The 19250-nt window shown below is 35.4% G+C and overlaps 3 protein-coding genes across 3 annotated transcripts; 1 reads left to right on the top strand and 2 right to left on the bottom strand.

Annotated features, from left to right (window-relative positions):
• The first annotated feature begins 1644 nt into the window (after positions 1-1644).
• Positions 1645-3971, top strand: LOC106310499 (UPF0481 protein At3g47200-like). Its single transcript, XM_013747732.1, has 2 exons — positions 1645-2796; positions 3563-3971. The coding sequence occupies exons 1-2, from the start codon at positions 1686-1688 to the stop codon at positions 3835-3837; spliced, it is 1386 nt and encodes a 461-aa protein (XP_013603186.1). The 5' UTR covers positions 1645-1685; the 3' UTR covers positions 3838-3971.
• Positions 3972-5401: 1430 nt separating this feature from the next.
• LOC106310091 lies at positions 5402-6280 on the bottom strand. The gene is made up of 3 exons (XM_013747295.1): positions 5963-6280; positions 5804-5885; positions 5402-5718 (listed from the first exon to the last, which is right to left on the bottom strand). The coding sequence occupies exons 1-3, from the start codon at positions 6212-6214 to the stop codon at positions 5699-5701; spliced, it is 354 nt and encodes a 117-aa protein (XP_013602749.1). The 5' UTR covers positions 6215-6280; the 3' UTR covers positions 5402-5698.
• A 7934-nt stretch (positions 6281-14214) lies between these two features.
• LOC106310521 (ethylene-responsive transcription factor ERF035-like) lies at positions 14215-15128 on the bottom strand. The gene has a single exon (XM_013747754.1). The coding sequence runs from the start codon at positions 15045-15047 to the stop codon at positions 14301-14303; it is 747 nt and encodes a 248-aa protein (XP_013603208.1). The 5' UTR covers positions 15048-15128; the 3' UTR covers positions 14215-14300.
• Positions 15129-19250: the final 4122 nt, after the last annotated feature.

Genomic DNA, 19250 nt, shown 5'->3' on the forward strand with positions numbered 1-19250 from the left:
ACATGCTTTAAACGGGACACTCAATGTCAAAGGACATGAGAAACGACCTAAGAGGTCTAAGTGGTCTTAATTACGGTGCAGTAATGAAACCCGATTACTCCCTTCCTACACAGACAGGATAGATCACGCATCAAGATGCGTAGTATGTAGAACCTACACCGAGGTTCACATCAGGGGGAGTAGTGCGTGTTGTACCCTTTTTCCTTCATCATAGGTTTTTCCCACTGGGTTTTCCTGATAAGGTTTTAATGAGGCAACATTAAGCGTACTACAAATTCTGTATGGTTATGGCATCCAAGGGGGAGTGTTATGAACAATTTGGATTGCCATTAACCAAGACAAGAAGAGATGGCCTATCAGGCCACGACCAGGCCCAACCACAGCCGTGTCCAAGAGGAGAGAGAGAGAGCCGACTACAGGAGAGAGAGAGGCGGCTTAGAGAGAAGAGGAAACCATCTTTCCTTTTCCTATTAGATGTTATATTTCCTTTTATGTATTTAGTAGATTTCCTATTTATGTAGGATTAGGATAAGTACTCTTTCCATTTATCTCTATCTTGTAATCCTTATATAAGGAACCCCTTTTGATGATTAATAATACACACGAAATATTCAATCTCAAACCCTTCGTTTACAACATGTATCACATGGCCCTTTTTCTACAGTTGATACCAGTCGTGGAATTTGGGGTTTTTGAAATCTGCGCTGCACCGTAATACCTTCCTGGTTAAAGCAATTAATACATTTTATTATTAATTGCCTTAACGAAAGGGGAGGGGGGGAAGGGTACATTCTTTTAGCGTGTGGTAGGTTTAGCCCCTGTTTAAAAAATCAGCCGTCTAGCCGTCTGGACGCTACGTGTCACTCTTCCGCCCCGATTTATATTAAATCGGTTAAAAAAATTGGATATCCGATTTTTTCCGCCTAGACCGCCTAGCCGCCTAATCTATTTTTTAATTATTTTTTTATTTTTATTTTTAATAATATTTTTATTTATTTATTTGATCTAAAATTTTATAAATATCATTTATATTCATAATTTTGATGAAAATTACACTATATTAAGTTTATATATTATATTTGTGTGTTTTATACAATCTTAAACATGAAAATGTATTAATGTTATACACAATTAAAGATTAACATGTTTTATAACATAGTAAACAATCTAAAAATTCTACCCCGCATAATTTCCGATTAATCCCCGATTTTCTTTTTAGGCGCTAAGTCCAATCCGACCGCCTGACTATCGCCTAGCGTGTTCCCGAACAGGGGGTTTAGCCCTATACTGGTGTCTGACACATAGGCTGCTAGAGCCAGAAGCTATGAAAGTAAGAACGTAGGGGTCTTTCGGTATTATAAAAATTTGCATAGTACTTTATACGGTGAAAGGTTATTTGGCTAATTATAGTGATTTTCTGTGAAAGGGTACTTTTCACAATAGCAATTTATTAAACTAGAGTATAATAAAATGTGTATCACATGGCACTTTTTCTACCGTTGATACCAGTCGTGGAATTTGGGGTTTTTGAAATCTGCACTGCACCCTAATACCTTCCTCGTTAAGGCAATTAATACATTTTTAAATTAAATACCATAATCAATTGAGTTCTATCTTATCCATCTTTCAGTAATAAGAGTGAAAATTCTGTAAGTCGTAACCTTTCTTCTTCCCCCTCTACTGCCATGGATTTCTCAACGCCTCCTATTTTGAGACAGGCTTCAGATTCTTCAGACAAGATTACATCTGCCGATCCATACCCTATGGACCCATTGTTGGATCTTGAATCCGGCACAAACCATGAGTTGAGCAAACCTGTTCCAGGCGTGTGGCGGGTTCCTACTACCGACCTTTGCTGTATCTACCGAGTCCCAAACTGTCTGCGTCGAGTTAGCCCCGAAGCATACACGCCTCAATTAGTCCTCATCGGACCTCTTCACTATTCTTTGAAACTCCAGGCTCTCAAGTCTCGTGGAGATATCACAAACGCAAGGTTAATGGACTACTTAAACATGGAAGAGCACAAGAAGTTTTACATAGCGGAATTCGCTAAAAGGCCTGAAGGGAAAAATATCATTGATGGATTCAAGAGAGTGATCAAAGAAGATGAAGCTGTGATCAGGGCAAGCTATCTGGAATCAACGGCTTGGATTAAATCCCCAAAGTTCGTGGAGATGATCCTACATGACTCTGTTTTTATACTAGAGTTCATGTTGAGGCGTTCTGTGGAAGCAGCAACAGAGAAAACTGGGGATCCTCTCATTGACAAACCATGTCTTGCACAAGAAATCAATAGAGATTTAATCTTGCTCGAGAACCAGATTCCATTCTTCATCCTTGAAAAACTTTTTGATCCAACAGTTTCAAAACTCCGCAAAAAGACATTCCACCAATTAACCATCAAACATTTTGAATTCCAAGACGAGAAGGGAAGCGACGCAAAGTTCAGACATTTCACTGATTTGCTCAGGCTTGTCCGCGTGGAGACTGTTCCAGATCATGCTTTTGAGAGATGTTACGAGCCCATGTATCAAATGTATAGTGCGGATAAGCTAGATGGTGGGGGAATTAAATTTGAGGCCGTGGAAAACCCTTTGTCGGTTTTGGTTACATTCGAAAAGGGTGTTTTAAAGATACCCAAGTTCTTGGCTGATGACGATGCGGAGATAACGATTAGAAACATAATGGCCCTTGAACAATGTCATTACCCGTTCAACTCTCATGTTTCTGACTACATCATGTTCTTGGATTTCCTCATCGACACTAAGAAAGACGTGAGCTTGCTTGTCGAGAAAGGTAACATTTTCATCCTGAACCGGCCTTGAAATTTTGAAGACCATAGATTATTTAATAATATTGTTTTTTACTAAATTTTTTTACTAAAAAAAATATTTAACAATTTTGAGGTCCATGTCTATTATGTATATTAACATTTTAAAATTTTGGAAATATAAGATCAATTTGGAAGTAATCAGAATAAAATTTTGAAATAACATTTTGACAGAAAGTATGTACTTTTTTTTTTGATAATCGTGGTGTGATCCAAAGGCTTTCTAGGCCCAAAGACTAATCACTATGTAGTCCATAGAAATTCAAGTTTTTTACCACTTAAAACGTTTACGGATGACAAAAAGGAATCAAATTCAGAGTGAAAGCTCCAACCGGGACCTTTTTACCACTAGGCCAAGACCACTTGGTTACTTTTTATTATAGTTTTATGTGAATTGATAAATATTTAAATGAAAAAATAAACAGATAAAATGAAGAAAAATAATTATTATGGTAAAAGAAAAGAAGATGAGCATATGGAAAAATTCAAAAAGTTAACATCTTAATTGTAATTGTAGAAAATAAGGACAGAAATTATTGCTAGTGATTTAGTATATACGTACTTAAGTTGAGAAGAAATAAAGCATTTTGTTTATGAATATATAAATATGCCCTATAATTTTTTCAGAAAAAGTTGTCGCCATATAATTAGCGTGAGTTTCAAATTTCATTTATAAGGCACGGCTCCTCATATAAGAGCATATAAATTCATGATGGTTTTGATATTTGTAAGGGATAATAACGATCGGGCTTGGGAACCATGGTTCCGTGGCCAAGATAGTGAACAAGCTTTGTTTGGGAGTCTTGGACAATGGCTCTTTCTATACTGATATCGCAACAAAAGTCATCAAGCACTACGGGAATTCATGCAATAAGTCACGCTCCATCCTCAGGCGTGTGTATTTCAGCAACCTGTGGAGAGGGACAGCCACCCTCGTCGCTGCGTTTCTATTGCTGCTGAGTCTTATCCAGGCCGTGACTTCTATCATAGATGTTATTAAGGAGTGAAATACTTTTCTCCCTTAAACGTGCTGCACATTGTCGAATACTTCGTGTCTGTTTTAATTTATATCTTATCGTCGTTCAAATTATTTAATTAGCTAGTAGAAACTAGCAACATCAGCTGTGCTTTCTCGAGAATATATGTGTCACCAATCAATCTTTTATGATATTGAATAATATTGTGATGTTGTACATTTTTTATTCCGGTAGAGTTATATTTGTCTTGTTATTATGTTGAGCTATAGGCCTCAGACTTTGATCCGAGATCCGGATTCGATCCGAGATTCGATCCGAGATTCGATCCGGATCCGGTCCGAAAATCCGGATATCCGGAGGGGCCGAATCCGGATCCGGATAGTAAAATGTTGGATCCGTCAAAGCCGGATCTGGATCCGGATCCGGATATCATGATTTTTTAGTCCGGATATCTGGATCCGTAAGTTTTATTAATAACTATTTCAAAAATAGTAATATCTATATATAAGAACTAACTTTATTTAATATATTTTTATTTTTATAATAATATATGTAAATTTTATGTAAATTTTGTAATAGTATACATAGAAATAATTAAAAACATTATATATGTTTTATTTTTAAATTATTTTTAATATTTTAGATATATTAATATTATTTTTTATTTATTTTAAGGATTCAAATCTGGATCCGGATATCCGCCGGATATTACAATTTTTAAAAGGATATCCGGGTACCGGATATCCGAGAACCCCGAATTTAGATAATGATAGTAAAATTATAGATCCGTCGGATAAAGATCCGGATCCAGATTTGGATATCCGATCCGTCCCAGGCCTATTGAGCTACACGAGTTCAGATACCCGAGTATAATTTGTCTTGTTATTATGTTGAGCTACACGAGTTAAGGTACCTGAGTATAATTTTTTCATCTCAAAATAAATAAATAAAAAATCCTTATCAAAATCAACTAAAGAAAAATGAAAAGAAATTTAGAAGAAAAAAAGGGAAAGTGTTGGATTGAATCTCGATAGTCAGTGGAGATGGTCCTGCACAAGTCTATTCTCATAATAGAGCTCATACTGAGTAAAACTAAAATAGGACTAGGGAGACAGGAGATCATCTCATGGATGGAAGCATAGCAAACACAGTCAACACTGAACTCATCTTGCTCGAAAACCAGCTTCCTTATATCATCCTTGAGAAACTTTTTCTATACAATCCTCCCAAGAATGTGTCGACACCAAACATTCCCAGAACTAATCATCGCTTACCTCAAATTCCAAGGTAAAATCGAAAAAAAAATCCAAAATTTAGACATATCGCTGATCTGTTCAGATGTGTTTGCGTGGAGACAGATGTGTCATATATCAATGTTTCATTTGGCTATAATCCGAACCTCTTCTTGAACTCTACATATATCAATGTTTCGCTTGGCTATAATCCGAACCTCTCCCTACTTACGGTTTGATGTCCGTTGCATCTCTCTTTGGTTCGTCTCTGATTTTCAAACTACTCGTGTGTACTACTAAATCATCATGCGGTCTTTTCGAGCTCTCTACAAAGATAGTTGATCTGTATCTTGAAGCTACTATACGACATAAAAATTCGTGATCATATATCTCTGGTTGCTATTAAATCTCTGAAATCTGAACTAAAACAGAGCATACAACCTTTATCACGTCAGCTATAACTTATGACATCTCTTCCCTTCCACAAAAAAATAAGACAAAACCTTGCTGAAATTTCAGACAAAGACGAACACAGTTCGTCGATCTATAGAGGAGACATACACGAATCGCTAACAGCAACTAAGAAAATCGTGCACAGTCAGGTCTTGAATCTGTTACCTGATCCGTCTTCTATAAGAGAAACCAAACTCGAAAGGTGTTCATGATGTATCGTCCGCCTCTGCATTAAAAAAAAAACAGAACATTATCAAAGAAACAATCTTTGGTCGGCTTTTGTACTTATAAACCCCTAAACGACGGCGTACCAGTGATCTGCTTATCAGGTATCTGAGGAGTGATTCCCAGATTTGTTCTAATGTTAGCTCCCATGTCAATCGCATCTTGGACCTGTGTTGTGTTTTGTTCAGCGTCACTTTGGAACAATCACAGAGAGAAAGAGATCAATGATTTAACTCAGGACTAACCGTGTGGATCCCAGAGGCGCTTAGAAACGCGACGGAGGTGGTGGCTATCGCGCCGACGAAGAGTGATGCGATTCCGAAGGCTTTGACCGGCATCAAACGGTTATCGCCGGCGTAACCTCTCCGAATACACCTCACTCCCCACATGATCTGAGCTCCGCTTCCCATCGCCCACCACCAGTGAGCCGATCCATCGAACAAACTGCTCTCGCCGCCGCCGCCGCCGCCGCCAACGGCGTCGTTCTGTTCCTCCATTTCCGTCGTCGTTTCCTCTGAGACGGTGAAATGAGAAATGAAATCCGGTTTTGAGATTCCTTATTTCGTGGCGTCTTTTCTTTTTTAAGATCGTTGTAGGCTTTTAGAGGGCTTGGGTGTGGGCTTATAGGCCCAACAGTTCCTTTTCTATTGAGATCCAGTATTCTAGGCATTGGTATTCAGGGTCCCAGTCGGGTTTCGGTATTTTCCAAACCGGGTCTCGGTTTTTCGGGTTTATCAAAATCAGCCACATTCGGATTATATGAAAGTTCGGTTCGGGACCGGTTCGGGTTCTCTCAGGTTCGTATCGGGGTTAGTAAATCTTCAAAGAACATGTACAACCCGATGTACTTTCGGGTTCGGGTTCCAATCGGTTCTTTCGTTTAAAAGTACGTAATTTGTATCTATTTTGTAACCAAAACATAAGTAAAATCGGTTCTTCGGTTTTAAAATACATGATTTATATCTATTTTGTAACCAAAACATAAGTAAAATTAATTCAAAAATAAGAAAAGAACATCAAACGCGATAATTCAAAAATCAAACGAAAGTTAAACATAGTTATTGATAGAAAAAAAAACAAATAAAAGAAAGCATAAAAAGAAAACCAAGTTCTCTTGAAATGAGAAACATTATTCAATGAAAACAAAACCAAAATATAAAAACTTCAAGCTTCAACCGCCAACTTCAACCATTAACCTTAATGTAATGGATATTATTTTAGATGTTCAATAATATTTTAGTGTATTTTGGATACATATTAAGAATTAAGATCATGTTTGGTACAAGCTATTTTAGGGGATTTTGAATTTTTCGGGTTATATCGGGTACCCATTTAGGTTCGGGTTCGGTTCGGATAATACTCATAACCCAAAATACCATAAAACAAGATCCAATCGGTATTTACATTGGGTTCGGATCGGTTCGGTTCGAATTTTTGGATTCGGTTTATTTGCCCAACCCTACAGTATTCTATGCCTTTTTATTCTTTGCAATAACCTTAAAGTCATTAAGATTTGGCAATAAATACAGATGACTAGTAGGAGGAAGAAGTAAGGTTTTGATTATGCCTTCCAAGTTGCTTCTTAGTAACCAGGACGAGTTAGTCTGGTGGTAAACGGTTTGCAGCTGCAAGTACGGCTCCGGTTTCGACTCGCACTGGCCACCAGGAAATTTATATGCGGACTTGCTCTGGCGTCCGAGACCGAAGACCGTGGCCATGACCCACCTTCGGGTGAGCGTCCGCACCGCTAAAGGTTCGGTCTCTAGTCTGGACCACCACGGTGGGACCAGGACACTCGATAAAAAAAAAAAAAAAAAAAAAAGTTGCTTCTTAGTGAAAGAGATGTATCGACCATGGCCACGAGCGCTTGTTCGGAACTTTTTCAGAAATTCTTTATATGCTTTCGGTTCAACAAATAGCTTAATGATTAACAAAAATGCACAATAAAGTTTGTATGACAAGTTGAGAAAAGGAAAACAATTTAGCACACTAAACTTTACTATGAATTTGTAAGAAGCTATAATAATTTAGGCGAGACAGAGCCGGTTTTGAAATTTTAAAATTTATTAAATTTTAATATATTTTAAGAATCTAAAACTTATAAATATTACTTTTAAAAAATTTGGAAGTCAAGACAAAACACACACATAAACTTATAAATGTTAAACTTTCATAGTGTTATGTACTCATGTTGGAACCTGCTCTATGAGGCTAGGTTTCAAAATTTCAAATACTAATACAGTAGAACCTCTATAGATTAATGATATTGGAATTTTAAAATTTTATTAATTTATAGAAATATTAATTTATAAAAATTTTCTTATTTAGATTGTTTATTTTAAAATATATTTATTCTAAGATAAGAAAATATTTGATTTTAGTATATAGACATTAATTATTCTTTTTTGAAAGGGCAAATCTCCAAAATAGCACATTTCTAAGTTTATATCACAAAAATAGCACTTAAAAACTAAAATGACCAAAATAGCACATTTCTAAGTTTATCCTTTGAAAATTTTAATTTTTTTATTTTTCAAAATTTGAAATCTTATCCCCAAAACCTCATTTCTCAACTCTAAACCCTAAACCCTAAACTCTAAACACTAAACCCTAAACCCTAAATTCTAAACCCTAAACTCTAAACCCTAAACCCTAAACCCTAAACCCTAAACCCTAAACCCTAAACCCTAAACCCTAAACCCTAAACCCTAAACCCTAAACCCTAAACCCTAAACCCTAAACCCTAAACCCTAAACCCTAAACCCTAAACCCTAAACCCTAAACCCTAAACCCTAAACCCTAAACCCTAAACCCTAAACCCTAAACCCTAAACCCTAAACCCTAAACCCTAAACCCTAAACCCTAAACCCTAAACCCTAAACCCTAAACCCTAAACCCTAAACCCTAAACCCTAAACCCTAAACCCTAAACCCTAAACCCTAAACCCTAAACCCTAAACCCTAAACCCTAAACCCTAAACCCTAAAATCTAAACCCTAAACTCTAAACCCTAAACCCTAAACCCTAAACCCTAAATCCTAAACCCCACCCTTTAACTCTAAACCCTAAGTTTATGACTTTTGATAAAACATTAAGTGCTATTTTTGTGACTTTTGACCTTGAATGCTAGTTTGGGAACAAAAACTTGATTTAGTGCTATTTTTGTCTTTTTCTCGAGTTCATATTAGTAACAAAATAAATTATTCTGATATTTTTTAGTTGGTAATGACTTCAATTCAAACGAACGTTTATGGATTTTTGTTGCTCGCCTTGATTTTTGTAACAAAATTCATTACCATTGTCATCTTAGTCTAGAAACTCTTCTTCTTCTTTTCCTATAAGCATCAAGCAATAAACTAACCATTGTTTGTTTACTTTTACTCTATTACGAAGGAGATAAAGGTTGGCATAAACTAGAACTTGTCAGAAGTCAGAACAAAAGTTACAGTCAAAAACTGATTATGGAAATGTCTATTTTTGCTTCAGCACACACAACGATAGAGAAGGAGACAACTTATCTTATGTTTCAAACTCTTGTTTTAAAATTGTTTAATAGTTAGTAGAATAGGATTAGTTAAGTTTTTTTTTTCATTATTTTCACGTGGTTTTAATTTGTGGCTTTCATTCTTTTTCGTAGGCAATTGTAGTTTTCCCCCACAAACTCTGTTTCCTTTTGATACAGATGTGAAAGAATATGTTAATTAATTAAGCGAACAATATGAATCTTTCGTCTCTTTTTTGCTTCTGTTGTTGCTTTCATTTTTCTTCTTTCCGCTTGCTTATTTTTTTTTCTTTTTGCCCACTTTATTCCAATGATAAAGATCTCATGTTCTATACCGATGTGTTTTTATAATAATTCTTGGACTAATTTATGTGCATAACACCAGATGCCAATACGAATTCAGCTCCTTGTAGTTTGTAAAATTTCGATTTGTAAGTTTTGATTTATAGTATTCTCCAAAGTCAAGTGATTCGTCTGGAGGCAGATACAGCTATTGTAATATATATCCACAATAATCAGAATCATTCATTAAAAATGATAAGAATCGAAAAGATTAGGTATGTTTGCTAAGTATATATATAACTCACGGCTGAGGATCCCATTATCAAAAGAATCTCACGGTTAGAGCCTGATATACACACTATTAGTTACTTTTAGTAGCAACAATTTAGAGATTAGTTGCTATCAAATAGTAGATACTTATGTCATTGCTAAAAGCCTAAAACCCAAAAAGAAAAAGAAAAAAAGAGAGAGACTTATATCTTACATACATTCAATTCAATCCTTGACATCATGAGAGAATAGAATAAGGGTACATAAATTACACGACAAATTTAATATGCATGTAGAAAATCAAAATGTGATAGTGAGCTCACTACTGCATCCACTATCTTTATATGTTTCTTCATTAGTGGCTCATAAGTCTACCAAAAGAATATACATATATGCTCATAGATTTCCTTTGTATATTTAAGAATATCACTCGTTTTCAACAAGATTTTTCCTGTTCCTGAGTCAAATTACGATTCCTAATCAACGTATAATATATCTTCCAAACTTTATATATGTTTGAATACATTACAGAATTCTCCCATTTCTAAGGGTTTCTTTTGATTCTTTTGTTTCGTATATATTTATATTGTGTGGTATTAATCCCAATGGCCTTGCACCAAATCTTTTAAAGGAGATAATGATTTGATTTTGCAATTTGTTAGAGTTTTACGATTTCAATCAAATGTGCATTGTTATTACTATTCGTATTGGATCCAATGAATGTGTTTGGGAATCCATAACAGTCGTGTTATGCCTCATTAATAGTGGATAAAGCAAGATGTTGGGCAAAAGCATCCTATTGTTATAGCATATATCCTTTCACCTTTCAAGAAAATTAAAGAATGGAAATGAAAAAAAGTGAAAGGTTCTTTAACTTATTATAACTTTAAAAGGAAAAGAATGCAATGATGAACATGTGAGTCATGTTATATTCCCAAATCCCACTTTGAATATAATAAAGCGATAACTTAATCAAAAGCTTGTCTCCTTCACTTTCAATTTTGCAATCATCGTCTCATCAATGTCGACGGACACACTAGATATGACATATGTGGTACATGCGCTCAGCTCACTGTCGTTACTTGAAAGTTCAAACATACATAAGTAATATATTTAGCGGTTTATAAATAATGTTTTGAGAGAAACAGTGTTGTGATCTTTAGGTGCAGCGGACCGATTGAGTGTAATGACATATATCTTTTTTTTTTGAGAAAAAAAAAATAAAAAAAAATAAAAAAAAATGGATGTTTGATTTACAAAATAATCATTCTGTTTATGTATAGTCTTTTATCCGGCATTTTAATTTTACCTTTTAAAACAAACTATATAATTAGTGTGTATTCATGAAAAAAGGTTTACGGTTATATAACTAATCATTACCAAATTTTCACTTGATTACCACTAAGCTAATATTAATTAAACTTTATCTAGTCAAACTTAGAACGCACTAGGGACTGCTAGCTAGAGACCGAATATGTTAATTTTTTCCACAGATTATCCCTAAACTAATTAATATAAATGTCGAGAACATAGATTAATTACGGAGAGAATTAGCTCAATATACGTAAATGATATCAAAATTAGCAATCTATACATATGTCAAATCATGCGTAGATTACTCTACATTTCTTACCTTGGATTTTCAAAATACCATTTTTTACACTTTTTTCGTCTTACACATTCTTACACTCTTTTTTTTTTAATGAAATTTCAAATTTATTGATCTATCAAAAGAATGTTATTTACACATGTGAGCTACTCTATTCAAACTTGCAAAGATTAAATGAATATCCTCCTTCTAAGAAGTGATTAGGAACCATCTCTGAAGTAAACCTCCATACTTATGATCATGCTTGTATTTGAGTGAAGTGATTCTGTTTCGCACTGCCTTGTCTATGAGCCGGCGCAAGTGATCAGTGGGAACTCTACTCTGCTGATGTCGTCGCGCATTCCTCTCCCTTCAGACATGATAGATTGTGGTTTGCAGCAGGAGTTTGGCCAAGATAGTGTATGTTTCCAACGGCCTCATTCTCTGTATGCGTTGCACTGTCCAATGCCAGTCGGGGTTTATGCTTCTCCCAACGAGTCTCTGAGCCAAGCTTTCCCACACTGTATAGGTATAAAGACAAGCAAAGAAGAGATGGTCTCGCGTTTCATCCCTTTCTCCACAGAATTCACATCTTTCTACCATTCCCCATTGCCTCATACGATCGCATGTAGACAATCTATTCTTCATAGCCAGCCAAGTAATAAACACAAATCGTGGGACTCCTTGTGTGAACCATACAACTCGACTCCACTCTACTACAGTCCGCTTGGATCTTATTTGTTCCCACATACTTTTTGTGGAAAAATGGTCTTGATAATCATCATTCCCATGCTTCCACAAGACAGTGTCCCTACCCTTTTCAGGCCTCGACGTTTCCCTCTCCAAGATACTAGCATGTAGTTCCAAAAACCGGCGACTTCTTCGCCCTCTGATGCTCCATCCCTCTGGTGTCACCGCTTCACTGACCTTGGCGTGCCTCCTAATACCCAGATAAGTGGTTCCTGTTGGGCCAATGACATCAATCAACCTCCCTTGCCCCAACCAATTATCAAACCAGAAGTGACTACTTTTACCATCTTTGATATCAACTCTGAAAAACTCATAAGCCACATCCCTCAGCTTAAGCAATTTCCTCCAGATCTAGGATCCCTTTGTATCATCCCTTACATCCCAGAAGGAGTTGTATTTAAGTAAGTAATGTTTTACCCAACTCACCCACATAGAAGAAGGTTGCGTGAACAAGCGCCAAATGAGTTTCAAAGCGAAGACTCTATTTGATTCACGGAACTTTCTAACGCCAAGCCCGCCTTCAGATTTCGTCACACATAAATCATCCCAGCTGACTTTCGCTTTGTGTGTCTGAGTAGGAGATCCTGACCAGAGGAAAGCGATGTACATACTTTCTTACACTCTCTTTCTTCTTACACATTCTTACACTCTCTTTCTTCTAGCACATTCTTACACATTTTTACACTCTCTTTCCTCTTATGCTTTCACATTCACTTTTCTCTTATATGTTCACATTCACTTTATTAGTCTCAATTTATAGAAACTACGAGCATATGAAAAAGAATATATTTAGGGATCTTCCAAACTGTCTAACAACAACGACAACACGTAAAAGTTTTAGCCAATGTAATTTGTAACCGCTAAGATATAGTGTTGTATATGATCTAACATAACATGTACCAGATAACAAATTATATATCAGCTACCATAACATGTACCAAGTAACAAACCATCTATCAATTTTTATACCAAATTATATATCAGGCAACATAACATATACCAGGTAACAAATATTTTATCAGATAGCAACAAGTCTATGTAGCATACCAACCATTTGTCAATATTTTGATCTAAATGTATGTATAAGTTAAAATAACATGTACCATGTAACTAAATAATTTATCAGATAACAAACAATTTATCAAAAAATGTATCAACTCGCAAATCATGTATCTACCAATTTATCAAGTAAAAAATCTCATGTATGAAACAATGTATAATTCGAAAAATCATTCACCAAAACATTTATCAGCTACTAAATTAAGTTGCAGTTGGTAACAATATTTTATAACATCTTACTTGAAAATTATTAATCAAATTTGAAAATATCCATAATCTTCTCAAAAGTTAATTAAACTCATAATTTGAAATCATTCACCAGAAAACGTTTAAGGAACATAATCTAGGAACAACATAAATTGTATGATTAATAATTTGAAAATTATTAATCAAATTTGAAAATATCCATAATCTTCTCAAAAATTGATTAAACTCACAATTTAAAATTATTAATTAGGAGTTTAGAGAACATAAGCTAGTAACAACATAAATCATATGATTATGTCTTATCAAACGGACACCATCAATGCATAAACTCGTTTCTATTGGAGTTAATAATTGCTTTACGTCCACGAGACTGACACGGTTTCAGCTGCGTAGAGTAGAATCTAGGGGTATTATGCTCTTGAAAATATTAATCAGAAGACAGGGTTACTTTGCCAATATAGATGTTCGGCAGGGATACAGACAGCAATTATCTCTTAATTATGTCCGACTATTCAATTAATATACATGTGTCGTAAGGGGATGCTATGCTCTTGGAGTCAAAATTTGTCTACACTCTTTAACATTCTCTAAATCTAGTGGTGAGCGAGAATGCAAGAAAAGACTTAAAAGTTCAAGAGTGTCACTATCAACTAACGTTGTCTTCTTGTTTTCCTGTGTTTATTTTTACGCTAAAATACGTTATACCACTTATTAGATTCACTTGCATTACTTCAATTTTGAAACACTGACAATTATTCAAAACGAGCTCATTTTATTGCAAAGTAATTAATAAGACACTCAAATGTAGAAAACATAACGAAAAGAAAAATATATATATACTGAAACAAAGCCAGTTTCAAAAAAAAAAAAACTAAAAAAAAATATATACTGAAAATTAGTTAAAAGTAAAACCATAGTGCATGGAACTATGCATCTAGCCAAGTGAACGGCTCTTCAAGCCGGAACACCACATCATCTCCGAAAAGCTGCCATGGGGACGTGCTGTCGTAGTAACGAAACGCGTCATTTTGGTTGAGAAGTCCTTCCGTGAAAAGATCCGGCAAATCAAACACCGTCTCTTCGTTGCTTTCCTTGTCCGTACTCGAAGTCTCCGAAGAGTCCGAAGAAAAAACGAAACTGCTGGAAGTCGAAGACTGATCAGCCGTCGACAACTCATAATGGCTTAGCTCCTCGACTAGTTTCTTATGGATAACCGGTTCTTGCCATGTGGTTTCCGCGGCTTTAGCAGCTGCGGCTTGTATATCCTTGGGAGAGCAGCTAACCGGACGAGGAAGCAACCCGGATAATTCAGGGAAATTGAGATAACCGGAGTTGCCTTTAATGGCTAAAGCCGCTACATCATGAGCTCGAGCTGCCATCTCAGCCGTTGGATAAGTCCCAAGCCATATTCTTGACTTCTTCTTTGGCTCTCTAATCTCTGACACCCATTTTCCCCAGCTCCTCTTCCTTACTCCTCTATACGGCGTCGGATTCTCGTTACGATCTCGACCGTTGCTCTTCCTACGTTTTCCGCCAGCTTCATTGTCTTGCACTAACGCTCTTTTGGATGAAGACCACGATTCCGATGAAGATGTCATGGGGGCAACGGTGGAGGTTGTTACATTATCTTGATGATGAGTAACACTACTCTCTATGTTGATTTGTTTTTCCATTTGAGTGAGAGAGAGAGAGAGATAAAGCTGTAGGTTGCAACCTGAAGTGAGCTGCTCTTAATATTCTTCCAAGTTGGAGTATTTAATAAGGTCCTTGCTTCGTATTGTAAAGAAAGAAACATGACAGTCATATATAAAAGCATATATTTATTATTTCGTTAAAACTGGGTCCGGATAATCTACTGTCTACCATTTACTGCGGATAACTTATGCCCATGTGAAATTAAATGGGAATAACGTGTCTCTTTGTTTAATATATATGCCAGAAAAGAAAAGAAAAAACCTAAAATCCAATAATATTTAGACGGCATTCATTGAAATGTTTCTCGTCTTATATAATGGACCGACCATCGTGCATGTGCGTGACCTTAATAACCCACGAACTTTGGCTTTGAGTTGTGTGACGTCATTATTATCAATAAGTAACAGCACAATGTGCAGTGGCTACTTTTATCTTTTTTTTTCCCGTAGAATTTGATTATGAAACCGAAGAACATACAAGATAGAAATTCTAGAGCCTGCAGAAACAACTTAAAATCCCCAGAAACATATCTCACACAAGAGAATCAGAAACCCAAACAACATGTCACTTAAAAAAAACTACTATCACTAGATTAATCTTTACTCTTATCTCCATATCCGTAAACAGTCCTTGAAAAGGAGAAAAAATAAGACTTCTGAACATTGACTAGCCGGATATCTTGCCAAGAACCGCACAAGAAAGAAAAAGTGATGCGAGGGCCTTCACAACTACACAAGACTACCTTAAAGGTGTCAAATGGGCGGGCCGTCCAATGGTTGTCCATGTCCATATACAAACGGGCTTAATATGGACAAACCCATTTATCCCATTGGCTTTAAATATTGGACAAAATGTGGAAGACCATTAAGAAAATGGTCTTTGTTGGGTTTGGGCTTTATGGACGTGGACTGTCCAATACAAAACCAAGAGTTTCTAAAATTTAAGTTTTTCCGCTAAAATCGTAAAATCGATTTTTTCGCTTAAATTTTGATATCAAATTTTTCCGCCAGAACCAGAAAATCGAGTTTTTCCGTCAGAACCGCAAAATTGAGTTTTTCTTCAAAACGCAAAATCGAATTTTCCAGTCAAAACTGCAAAATTAAGTTTTTCCGCCAAAACCGCAAAATTAAGTTTTTCAGCCAAAACCGCAAAAAATGAGTTTTTCCGCCAAAACTGCAAAATCGAGTTTTCCCGTCAAAACTGCAAAATTAAGTTTTTCCGCCAAAACCGCAAAATCGATTTTTCCCGCCAAGACCGGAATTGTTGTACTTATGAACTTATGTATTGTTGTACTTTTGAATTTATGGATTAATTTTAATTTTATGAACTTGTATATATAATTGTAGGGTTATAAATTAAAATTTAAAATTTCTTATATGGTCATTATGACCCCATGACAGCCCATGCAAATAGTCGCTACCTGAACCTACCTGAACCTTCAGTTCATGGTATCAAACCCGAACCACTATGCCTAACACCATACACCAACAAAGAAGCAAACAAGTAAACGCCTGAAACTTAAGCTCCTTTCTCAACTGAACATTCATCGGACAACCAAACCTCAATCTCAACCTCATTATAATTCTTCATCCTACCGAAGCCACCGAGGAACAAGAGAGGCACATGACAATCCCGAAGAGACTCTTATTCAATGGCTAGGAGAAGGACTCCAACACATGGAGAAAGAGGCGACAAAATACTTGAATCTTCTTAAGGGTGATAGACTTGTTCTGCTCACCACACAACACAACACCACACCAACATCCCACAACTGCACCAACCACATACCTCCTCTTACACAGTTGTTGTAACCATACCAAGAAGACCAGCTCTAAAACTCAAAAAAGGATGCCTCAGATTATCAACCTCTCTGACCCACAGAGGTGACCGAGGAGAGACGGCGAGCCACCAAGGAAGATGACAAGGGAGAGCGCTACTCAGATCTGAATCCATATATGTACATAATTATATATATACGTTATATATATCATACTTTATATCAGTTTTACAATATTTTTATGAATTAAAATTATTATATTAGGTACTAGAATTTAAAAAGTTATATAATGTTTTATTTTTGTAATAAAATGTTGTTATTAGAATTTTCAATTATTTTAAAATTTTATTTTATTTTATTTACGGATCAAATCGGATATTTTTTAAAATTCTAAAACATTTCAGATATCCGAGTCACCGAATATCTAGGTGGCTAAAAATTGAATCGACACGAATGCTTCCAAATACCTAGATATTCGATATGTGTCCACCCCTATTTACGGATATAATTTTATTTTCTTTATATGAAAAAATGACTAATGTCAAGGCCTTTTTTATTTTAAATAAATTTTAATTTTATCTTTCAAGAATTATTTTGAACAAAAATGTCATTTAATATTACTTAATAATATTTTTATATATTTGTCAACTATTTTTATATACTTTTTACATACACATACATGTGCACCTTGATGTGAGCACCTTGTAACTAAGTATTCACCACAACTGAAGTATCTAATTTTTTTGAAAGTTGAAATATTTTTTCTTAATGTTTCTTTCACTACTGACCAAATTGTAATGAAATGATCTGTCTTAATATTTTTTTTTCTTAAATTATTATCTGTTTAGAAACTATAATATGAAGCTATTGATTCGACATGACGACTATCTAAAATTCATAACATGAAAATAAACAAATAATATTAATTTTTTGTTTTTACTGCAAAAAAACTAAAAGATCAAACATTTTAACCGAATAAACGAAAATGAATATTAATTTAAAATAATAGTTATATTTTAGAAGATTAAAAACAAAAAAGAAACTTAAAACCGAACTAATATCTAGATCAAACAGATTTAACATCTTTTTATTAAAAATAATGAAACTAATAATCATATGCGCAGACTATTACATAGTATAGTATTTATAAGAAAAATACTACATTAAAGTTTTACGTTGGCCCACTTTACTTTTCAAGGAATCGACGTATGTACTAATTAACTTGGACGTTGGTAAATACACAATACTCAAATTAGTAAAAACAATTCTTTTTTTTTTTTTGGGCAAACGATACTTATATTGAAGCTTAGGTTACAGAGTTTTGAAACAGAAACAGAGCCTTTTTGGCTAAGCCATCAGCGACTACATTATAACTACGAGGCAGAAACTTAAACAGGATAGATGAAAAGGAGTTACTCAACACACCAATGTCATGGAGAATCCCTTGTAAAGCGATCACAGATGAGTTTCCTGTGATCAGTTTGATCAGTCCTTTTGAATCTGAGAAACAGATCAGGTGACTGAGATTGTTGGATTTAGCAGCTTTTAAATTCTCCTTTAGCGCCACCGCTTCGGCCACAAGTGGAGAGGCTGCAAACGCGAGCGGTAGTGATCCCTGCAGGAGAGTTGCGCCGTCGGAGTCTGAGATTGTCCATCCCATTCCTCCCTTACACGAGACGCTGTTCCACGCTGCATCAGAATAGCAAAGAGCTGCATTCAAGGGGTAATGGGTATGAGGCACCGCAATGGGACAGTCTTTTGCCGAAGCAGGGCGAGGAGTCGGTTTATCAGCAGACCCTTTTCACGTTATCAGCCGATCCCTTTCAGTCTTTTACCCATGCTCAGTTTTTATTAATATTGTTTGAGGAGTTTAACTTGTTATTTTCTTATTCTTCACGATCGATTTTATTAAATTTATATTTCTTTTTGCTAAAAATTTATGTTTACCAATTTTTTTTTAATTAAATTTATTACTATCGTTGCAAGCTTTTGTAAAATGAGTTAAATATTATTACTATAAGATGTTTCTAGCGGAATCTTTGGATCTAAAGCTCTACAACGTGTTTTTGACTGATTGACTTTAACTTTTCATTAATACGCTTATATCCCAGAAGATTTGTAGATATAAGGCTACATGTACATGTGTGTCCTTTTTAAAGGTTCGGCGCCACTATAACTAGTAAACACTTTAACTTGCTCCTTTAAAAAAACACTTTAATTTAGGCCTGAGACTTTTATCCGAGATCCAATCTGGATCCGATCCGAAAATCCGGATATCCGGAGAGGCCGAATCCGGATCCAAATAGTAAAATGTTAGATCCATCAAAGCCGAATCCGGATCCTGATATCTTGATTTTTTAGTCCGGATATCCGGATCCGTAAATTTTATTAATAATTATTTCAA

Source organism: Brassica oleracea, chromosome C8 (assembly GCF_000695525.1).
Source record: "Brassica oleracea var. oleracea cultivar TO1000 chromosome C8, BOL, whole genome shotgun sequence".
Classification (NCBI taxonomy): Eukaryota; Viridiplantae; Streptophyta; class Magnoliopsida; order Brassicales; family Brassicaceae; genus Brassica; species Brassica oleracea.